Genomic DNA, 10,347 nt, shown 5'->3' on the forward strand with positions numbered 1-10,347 from the left:
TGGGGTCTGGTCTTGGAGAAAACTGAATTTTTAATCTATTATTTCACATTCAGCATTTATTGAGTTTTAATGTCTTGTCAGTTAGACAATGGAAGGGCTAAGGGGGAACCATTGTTGGCCTGTGCTTAGGGCATCTGTTGGCCTTAATCCGGGCCTGCTGTGAAGTTATGTCTCTCTATAGTGATCAGGGAAAGTTTAACATAGGTCATTTTGGGAGATACTCGTGCATAGCAAAGAAAGCATTTTTAAGGTGGGGGAGAATTTTGAGATAGGAATAGCATATTCTGCCAGAATATCTTTATTTTCATGTACGTCATCTTTGTTGATTTTCTTTATTATTGAGAGTTTTGATTTGAATTTCTATCAATGGCTAGGAACTTCATGTTTTGCCTTTACTCCTTCTTTCTCCAGTGGCATTAATTCCTTGCAGTAGTACGTTATTTGCCATTTCTCCAAAGCAAAGGTGACCATGAATATTTTCAAGCTGTACATTTGCCAGAAGCCATAAAAGGTCAAAATATATCTTCATTTTGATGGGAGCTGCTTTATTGGGGTCAAGAGCCTTTGCAGAAAGGAGATCAAAGGCTTGACTGGGGTTTGGGAGTGGTCAAAGCTCTTGGTGCTGGGATTAGGGGGCAGTGATCTTGAGCGGGGTCTGAAGATGTGAGATTACAGTTCTGGGAGGTGCATTAATGATATCACCCTTTGCTTACCTTATTGTGCAAGCTGTCTTTGACACTTGTTTCCCTGAAATAATATAGTTTTGGGGCTCAAGGCAAACCAGTGAGACACATGAGACACATGTTTTACTCTATATAAACTGAGGAAAACTCTGGAGCAGGCTTTGGACACTAGAGGAGGACATCTCTCATTCAGCCTTGCCCAATATCATCCAGGAGTGCCAAGAATTCTATGACTCACCGGGCAAATACTGTTGGAGCAGTAGAGAAGTCATATGAGTTTGTTATGGACTTTAGGGCTTGTTTATAAAACAATTGGTAAAATACACATCTCATTGAATTTCATGTGGTGGTGTGTTTTAGTTTCAATAAATGTCTAGATTTTGTAATAAAACTTGATATCATTGTAGAAGAATCAATTTATTTAAAAAAATAGCTTATTCCCAATAAATTATTTACAAACAAAAAAAACTTTTCAAGACATGTTACATTCATGTCATGTCATTCATATCGATACATTCGCAACAATGTACATTGTTACATTATTCTCTCAATGCACTGTTATAACCTCTGTGGCACCTTGTCATTTCTTCCCTCACCCCCCCCCCCCCCACCACCACTCTATTCAGGCCCGCAGTACCCGGTAATTGGAGGAATGTAGATGTGGTCCTTCCCCATTATGCTCTAGTACCTCAGTGTGCCAGTCAGCAGCATTCCCCGTCCAACATCTCAGTATGCTGAAAGACCAAAAAGTTTTTGAGCAGACCAAGAATCAATAGTGCAGCAACATTTTTTACTTACTGCATTTGATACTTAATTCTTTATTAATATACCTTGGTGCCTGCCACGTGGGCTGATAACGCCTCAAACCGTGCATCTTGGCGCCTCACAGTTTGGCGGGCAGCAACCTCCTTTGAAGAAGACCGCAGAGCCCACCTCACTGACAAAAGGCAAAGGAGGAAAAACCCAACACCCAACCCCAACCAACCAATTTTCCCCTGCAACCGCTGCAACCGTGTCTGCCTGTCCCGCATCGGACTTGTCAGCCACAAACGAGCCTGCAGCTGATGTGGACTTTTTACCCCCTCCATAAATCTTCGTCCGTGAAGCCAAGCCAAAGAAAGAAAGAAAGAAAGAATATACCTATAAAATATCCCTGCTCAGTTTCCCACTCCTCAGAGTGTGCGTGTTTGCTTGTGCAGGTAAAAAAAATTGCCAATATCTGCACAATTATTCTGGTAGACCGCTAATTGTTTCAGAGGGAGGTCTGAGGTGGAGGTTGGATCCGATAGTTCCAATGATGACTCTTTGTCGAGTTCAACAGCAGGGCATTGCTATGTTGAAGACAGGGTCCAGACATCCCTCAACCTTGACGCTAAGTACATGTGAACAGACTGGTAAGCGGAGTCAGCAGGCACTATGTCCATGTAGGTGTGGAATCTGAATGACTCACTTCATTAACAGGGTGATATCATAACAGGTAGCATAAATTTGCCTCTGTCTTGGAACTCTATCCAGCATGTGTTACAGAAAGTATGGACAAGAACAATGAGTTGCAGGGTAAAGGTTTCAAACTGACCAGCTTTAACAATAATGTTTAAAAGTTCTTACCAGGTTTCCTAGATGTTCTGGCAAAGAACAGTAATAAACTCACATGGTAATAAAGTGTTGGAAATATGTAGTTAGTTCAGCTAGAATTTATGTGGTGTTATCTCACATTTGGCAGGTTGAATATCGCTGAAGGCAAGGCAGCTTGATACAAGTACTCAATCATTAATGACATTCATTCAGTCTCCTAGATTCTAACTCCTAATGAATACATTGAGTTAGAAAACTTACATTTTATTTTATGGCAAACAAAACAAAGATTTCTGTGCATGACAATAAATGGAGTATTGAATCTTAAAAGCACTTTACATAGCAGGAGGAAGCTTTTGTAACCATTACTGGCATCAATAGTAGTACAATGTGTAAATATTCGAATGCACAATTCAAGTTGATGGCTGTTCTTTTATATTTTCTAAATGAAATTCTCAAAAGTATTTTCAATACCCATAAGCTTCTTCGTTATTTTGTTCTTTAGGAAGTTGTCACGTGGGTGTTGGCCTGGAAGGACCTGTTCATGTGCTGTATCTATAATAATGATGATAAACTTATGTCTGCAATGTTTATCAGTCTTTTGTGATTGCAGTGTGCCGGTGCTCATCCATACTTTGGTTGCTTGATTCTTACATTGGTAATTCTTCAGCCAATCATGTCCATTTTCAGACCCAATCCATGTGCGCCTAGGTAGGTTCACCAATAATTTCAATATGTTCCTGTACTCTTTTATGACATAATCTTTCATAATTAGAAAGAAAATTGAAGCCAAAATATCTTAAACTAACACCAAAGAGAAGTAAAATTTTAAAATGGCAAGCGCTTCTCCCTAACTTCCTCAATCTTTAATATTCATCTTCTGTAGGCGATACCTCTTTAACTGGTTACATTGGGCCACAGGAACATTTGCTAGAATAATTGCAGGTAAGTTTAAAGTAAAAATTACTTTCATCTAATAAAACTTTTTAAAGGAAATCTTGATCTATATATATATGTTAACATGCCTCATGCAGAAGTTCTGAAACCAGGTTCACCAATAATTTCAGTGATTATGTTCCTACATTCTATTATGGCATGAACATTCATAATTAAAAAGAAAATTGAAGCCAAAATATCTTAAACTAACACCGAAGAGAAGTAAAGTTTTAAAATAGAAAGTACTTCTCCCTAACTTCCTCAACTTTTAATGCAAGCAGGGAAGAAACTTTCCACAAGTATGACAGAATATTGAAACTTATTTCAACTTTTGGTTCCTTCAAACTGCAATGAATGATTGACTTAAAAAGTGATTTCCCCATGTACCTTAACTGCTAAAAGATGCAAGCATTCTTCAAAGGAACATAAAAAAAGAAAAATATGGGGATAGAGAGAAGATATGGTTTTATAGCAGTAAGAATGTTCGAGAAGAATTACAAATTTTAACAGCATCATAAAGCATTATTTATTATTTATATATTCTGTAATTATTTTATGATTTTTTAAAATTCCATTAATGGACAACTGCTCAATGAAGATTGTATGACCAAAGTTATCGTGAAAAGTTGTATTACTACATATGTCTCTCTTTATTATTGAGTATTCCAATAAAAGATCTCTGAAAGATTGCCAAAATTCATTTTATTCTTCAAACAGTTGCATCAATCTTTCTTGGAATGGATCTGCCAGCCTTGGATCTCCGTAACCCTTGGGATACATTAGTCATGGTTGGATTCATCGTTTGGCATGTTGCCACAGAGCTAATTCTAGAAGCACATAATTACATAATTACTTGTAAAGGTCAGGAATTTTTTTTCATCTTGGTTCATCTTGTTGTTTCTTAAGTTACTGTGAGAATATAGGAGAGAACTATATTCAGACCATCTAGATTTTCAAATGAGTGTTTAAAAGTTCCTAATGCTAAAAATGAAGAAGTTTTCCAAGTATCCCACAATGAAGTTTCACATTGAGTACAGCTAAAGATGTGTTGATCCCTGCATCAAACCTAAAGATATCTCTAACTATATAACCATATGACAATTACAAAATGGAAACAGGCCATTTTGGCCATTCTAGTCCACACCAAACTAAGTACTCTCCTCTAGCCCCATCTACCTGCACCCTGCCCATAACCCTCCATTCCCCTCCCATCCATATACCTATCCAATTTTTCCTTAAAAGACAGAATGGACCCTGCCACCACAACTTCTCCTGGAAGTTCATTCCAATGTAGTTCAATGCAGTGACACTGCTAGACATTTGATTTAGTGCTACCATCAATGGATGAATTACTCAGTAATCTTTATAGAGTTCAACCTGCTTCACATCATCTACTGACATTTCAGCTCTGAAACTCTTTCCCTTTAAGCTGTTCCTTAAAATCTCCTTTGCTCTGGCTTTCATTTTCTTCAATATTTTGTGTTGCCCATCATCATTATTTATCTATCTGCTAACACCCCCATGAAATGACCTGGCTTATTTTGTCATCAGATTGTACCAGTAAAACCCAACGTAACAGTGTTCTCCAGTCCTCGGTGCAAAGCATGCAGACATACAATCAGTCATAACACGCATACAGCCAAACAATACTTGTGCAAGACAGGCATTTCATCTGTCTAAATAAATAAAAAGACATAGCTTTGTGAATATGGAAGTCTCAGATGGTTAGTGTGAGCAGTTTGGTCATTCACCATTCTCGCTGCCCATTTACAATGTATAAATAGAAGTTGGTTTATTCTCATTATGTCATTATTTTTAAATCATACTGAATGCGAATTGTGATTTCAACTTTATCATAGCACGAAAACGAGAAGAAGATAAAATGCAGATAATGGATTCAAGTGAATTGATTGACCCACAGGTAACACAGCGTTCACTTTTGATTTTTATTATGGCTGAAAGCATCGGAAGTCCACAACTATTTCCAATTACCTTTATTTGAATGAGAGTGGAGAAAACATGTCAGGAAAGTAAATTCAATTTAAATTCTCTGTTTAATCCTACAATTACAGGGTCATCGTCTTAAAATGATGGTATTAACAATCTACATCTGTGGAAACCTAACATTCCTGATGACGTTGCTTATTGGAATTAGCCTTACTTGATGGTCCCCTTGATGCATCCTACATTTCGCCTTCATTGATCCTGTCCTTCAAGTTTGAAATCGTCTTGATTCTTTTTTTGAGGAACACGGTGCCTTTACCAGTTGGTTATGCGTCCAGCAGAGAATTGGCAGAAGCAGCACAAATGACAATAATTTTAAGGTTAACAGTGTAAAAAGTTAAACAAATAAAGCAAATATGTTTGAAAGTAACAGGCATTATTTGTGAATAGCAGTTTTAATGTTTGTAGTTATAGATTAATTTGCAAGTTAAATACAATTTCACAGAAAAAAAGGTGTTCACTGATATAACTTGGCCTACAAAATACTCTAAATTTAAAACATTGTTATTAAATTAATTTTCTCCAATTAATATATGTTAAAGAATTTTCTTTCCTCAACTCAGCATCATTTGAACTAGTATATAAGAGCATGAACCATTGTATGGATAGCTTTTACATCTATTCATGTTGATATTGTATTTTACCACATTGCACACAATACCGTCTTGATTTAATAAGATGCATCTTTAAAGCAAGCAAACATTTGTGACTTACAGAAAATGTGTGTACTAGTTTGATCAAAGGCTTTGCATTTTATATTTATGTTGTTGGTTGGAGCTGTGAAAAATTTAGGGAAAAAAAACTTTAATTCGTGGCCTTTTCTGTATGCGTCTCTCAGATTTCTCATTGTATCTTGTTGCAGCGTAAGTCACTCAATGTTTTTTTCAAGTCGTGCAAACACCCACAAATCACATAGCAAAAAGATTTCCCCAGAAAAAGTGCAAGTATTAAGTAATAATATTTGCTGTCTTTGGGCATTGCACTCTGATAAATTATGCAAAATGAACGTGTGCACAAATATCATTTAATAATAAAAATGTTTTAAGAACAAAACAGGTCAATTACTCTTGAAACTGAACATATCATCTCACCATCCTCCTTCATAGGTTGATGAATGGGTTTATGCTTTTCTATTATATTAAGGCATTCACTATTTTTATATGTACTTGGTTCCTGTTCTCTTGCTAGTTCAAAGGGCCAATACTTATAAAACTTTTGTGGGAAGAACTGTCAAGATGTTCAGTTCTGAACACATTTTGATCTATTGATCAATATTCATCAAACATATTCAAAGCTATAATACTATTTAAAGCAACATTAAACTCCAGTGGACTAGGTCCTGAAAGTGGATAATGTTATTTCAATGCAACAGAATTCAGGCAACTTAACCATATTAATAATATCTTTGCTACCCTCCACCTCTTCCCAGTCCAACCCAACCCACTCTAACTGCCATCGCCATGCATTTATTGTTTCAGAGATCCTTGTGGAGTGCTATTTGTTTTTGTGGTTGCTGTGACATCTTACAATTTCCGAGTGCAGTGCCAGGGCATTCTTGTGACAAATTCTTGTTGCTTTTATGTCCTGCAGATAAATGGTACATTGTTAGTCTACCTATAGAGGCTTGTCCTTCACCAACGATGATTAAGGACAATTTCAGCTGAAAGGTTTCAAACTATGGCAGGATGTTAAAAGGGATCACAGATAGACATGATTACAGTTTGGGGAGGGTTGAGAGAGCCGTATTAATACATGGAGGTCCTGGAAAAGTAGAAGCATGAGAGACTGGTATAATTTTAACATAACTCATTTTCAATAGGAAGGGAAAATTTATATGGCAGCATATGTTAAATACAATGAATAAAAAATGGTTCAATCCAATTATGAATGACATCAGCATTATTGGTTAGCTGTAAGAATTAAGAAAGGTTTGAAAGAAATTAGCTTCTCACCTCTGAGGTCATGAATGAAAAAAAATGTAGACAGATTTTGGTTTAAACTGATAACAAGTGAAAAACCCACTCCTTGAAGACCTAAATAGTTCATCTGTAATTGTACCATGGCTGTGTGTGGCCCTCTGCATATTCAATGCTGGGATTTTAATCTGCACAGTGTTTTTATTTATTCTGTATACTTTTAACTCATTCATGGCATGTGGACTTTTCTGGAAATATCTGCATTTAGCATCCATTCCAATTTATCCCTGAATTGAAGAGGCAATTAAAATAAGGCATAAATGTGAATTTGAAGTTGCATACAGTATATTCAAGATTTGGTAAAAATGCCAGATTGTAGCAGGGTTGCTATGGTCAGAGTTTGAGGTATAATGGGTTATAGCTCGAGGTTTAAGAAAGAAGACTCACACACCAAGGGAGTGTAATTGACACTGACTTTATTGGGCTGCAGCTCTGCCTTTTATTGGCAGTTGGCCGTGTCACCACCGGAGGGTGGCTTGAGTGAGGCTGGGTGCTGATTGGATGGGCGGGTCCGGATTGGACCCGCTGCGATCTGGTGGTGATTGGTTGATTTGACCACTATTCTTGCGGCCTATGAGAGCGGGCATCTCATCCCACGTGCCGTCTAGCCCAATCGTCATGTACTGAAGGCCAATTTTAAAACTTGCTTTTAGTGATTAATATTGTGAAGATTATGTTTTCTTTAAAATTATAGTTATTTAATTGAAATTAAAATTTATAACTATGGTATTCAAACACATCTCTGAATCAATGGTCCCCACCTCTGGCTTCCAGACCAATGAGATAACTACAATACTGTGGTGTTGTGCTTTAAAATACTGCACTATCCCCTGCCAATATGACCCAGAATTCAGTACTGTTTTAAAGAGTCAAGGATATTTCTGCACTCTGTAGTCACAAAGTTCGTAGAATTCCAAAAATCTTATTGGCCTCTCAAAGCACATTGAATGGTGGAAAGCAGGAGATTGAAGATTTTGTTGAGGGCCCATTACTTCCAAATGTATTCGCGCACAAAGGTATCAAGTGCTTAATGAGCCTAAAGGTCTTCCCTTCATTGGCTGATGTCGGGAGTCATGATCATCTGTTGGACCTAGGAGAGGAGTTGAGGAGTGATTTGCCATCTCGGGTTTTAGAGGCAAGGGTCAGGTTGTGTGGGACAGGCTTGAAATTGATGAGGATTTGGCTGGAGGTCATTGTCGGAAGTAATTACTGGGCTTGTGATTGGAAGGTGGAATGAATAGTCACTAAAACTGGAGTGGAGGGCTTGGGATGTCAACATAAAAAAAGACCCAAACACTGCCTGAGTCCTCTTTAAGTATGGCGAGGTCCAACTTCTATAGGCCATGTCTCTATGTACCAAGATCACATTCAGTAAACCAGTGCAAATTTTAAAAATGGCAACTATTGTATTGTGCACATGTTTTGCTTGATAATTTATAGGTGATTATCTGTGTGCTGAATCCTTAAGTAGCATTAAATTGGAGGGGAAATCGGGTAAGCAATACATTGTGCCTGGAATTACAGATTAAATTTAACTTGTGAGAATTAATAGTTTTATACCTAAACATTTCCAATACAGGATCAGCATACTTTTGCCTCCATGGTGCTGACATGCACGTACACTGTTACTACCCTGGGCTTCTCACAGAGCAGGGAAGGATGGTTTTGGGTGGTAGGTTCCTTCCATTACACAATGTAGATTCTTCTAGCATAAATGATGCTTTTTAAAATGAAATTATCCAAGGAGCGACGTGATGCTGGTTCTGTTAACACCTGGATCTGGAAAATGCTAGTTTGGAATTAATGATGCAGGATTAAGCAGCAGCTCATGATACAATTTCCTCTACCACATGAATCAGTCCAAGACACCCACCGCTGGGCCAGCTAATATGCTTTAGTGTGTTCCGTTCAGGACAAGCAACTCACTGGCTATGTCATTTTGGCTTCAAAGGAAGGTCCAGCTTCCTTGTTAACAGGCATGTCTGCAGTGGGCTCCACAGGACAGTGAAAACCCAGAAGAGGTCAATTGGACAAAATATGCCCTTTCCATAGGCAATGTTGATATCGGTAGTGGTCGTAGATATCACACAGGTGTAATTATAAATTGAGAAAATTTACCAAGAAGTGGTTTATAGAAAATTCAACTGGATGAAATCAATTATAAACAAATACCAATTTAAAAAATAACCTTTGTTGAAAAAGGATGGTTTTTGCACTGCAATCTGCTTATATGTTTCCAACGTGCTGGCACAATATAACAGATTTGTGATTTGAATTCCCTAATTGCATTCATTTAAAACAGTGGTTTTCAAACTGCCCCCCTAAACACACATTCCACTTTTAGTGATCTCTTACACTTATGGCATGGGGATTGCTTAAGGTGGAATGTGAGTTTAGTGGAGCAGTTTGAAAACCACTGACTTAAAATAATTGTATTAGTTCAGCTTAATTCTGAGCTTACAGAACAACCATTTGAATTTCATGTCTTGTCCTTCATAACACGGTATTTTTCTCCTGTGCTGTGAAATAGACAAATAGTAAAATTCGACAGTTAGATAAGAATCCAATAAATCCGGATCCAATGTGTTTAAAGGACAACCTTGAATTAAAGAACACTAATCTATACCAACAGTCATGATCTCAATTCCAGGAAAACAAAGGAAATAAGCAGAGTTTTGCCTTTTGAATTGTTATAAAGAGATCATAACTATTTGAGGAAGAAAACTGATAATGAACAGTTTGGAGTATGGAAAAGATAATTCTCATGCAAAATGTTTCCAATGACCTTCCAATGGAAGGTCAGAACATTTTTAAAAAGCTGATATTCGAGATCTCCAATAAAGCAAAAAAACGCTGGAAGCACTCAGCTAGTCAGGCAGCATCTGTGCGGAAAAGAAAAGTGTAATACTTTAGGTCTGGAACTCTGTCAGAATCGGAAATGCTGGATAGTTTGAACTTATCTGTGATGTCGAGTGGGTTCGGAATGTGAAGGAGGAATTTGAGCAGAAATCCTAGTGGGATGAGTTTAAACTAAGGTATTTGTCAAGGAAAGAGATTTAGCTATTACCAATTGTGACCCATCTCTTCTCACAGATGCTGCCTGAGTGTTTTCAGAAAGTTTAGTTTTGATTATTTGTTGAGCATCAGGACTAATTACACAGTTCAAACGTGAT

At 37.4% G+C, this 10,347-nt stretch overlaps 2 protein-coding genes across 13 annotated transcripts in view; one reads left to right on the plus strand and one right to left on the minus strand.

Moving 5' to 3' along the window:
- LOC138763964 (ferric-chelate reductase 1-like) overlaps positions 1-6,251 on the plus strand; it is a 41,480-nt gene extending 35,229 nt beyond the window's left edge. For both annotated transcript variants that reach the window (XM_069939048.1, XM_069939047.1), the window contains exons 12-16: positions 2,872-2,969; positions 3,145-3,203; positions 3,912-4,055; positions 5,054-5,115; positions 5,267-6,251. In XM_069939048.1, coding sequence (XP_069795149.1) covers positions 2,872-2,969; positions 3,145-3,203; positions 3,912-4,055; positions 5,054-5,115; positions 5,267-5,359 — 456 coding nt within the window. In that variant the 3' untranslated portion in view covers positions 5,360-6,251. The remainder of the gene's footprint in view (positions 1-2,871; positions 2,970-3,144; positions 3,204-3,911; positions 4,056-5,053; positions 5,116-5,266) is intronic.
- LOC138763963 (uncharacterized) overlaps positions 5,127-10,347 on the minus strand; it is a 33,048-nt gene continuing 27,827 nt past the window's right edge. For all 11 annotated transcript variants that reach the window (XM_069939046.1, XM_069939040.1, XM_069939041.1 and 8 more), the window contains 2 exons: positions 6,726-6,782; positions 5,127-5,451 (listed from right to left, as the gene is read on the minus strand). In XM_069939046.1, coding sequence (XP_069795147.1) covers positions 5,378-5,451; positions 6,726-6,782 — 131 coding nt within the window. In that variant the 3' untranslated portion in view covers positions 5,127-5,377. The remainder of the gene's footprint in view (positions 5,452-6,725; positions 6,783-10,347) is intronic.

Source organism: Narcine bancroftii, chromosome 5, assembly GCF_036971445.1.
Source record: "Narcine bancroftii isolate sNarBan1 chromosome 5, sNarBan1.hap1, whole genome shotgun sequence".
NCBI lineage: Eukaryota > Metazoa > Chordata > Chondrichthyes > Torpediniformes > Narcinidae > Narcine > Narcine bancroftii.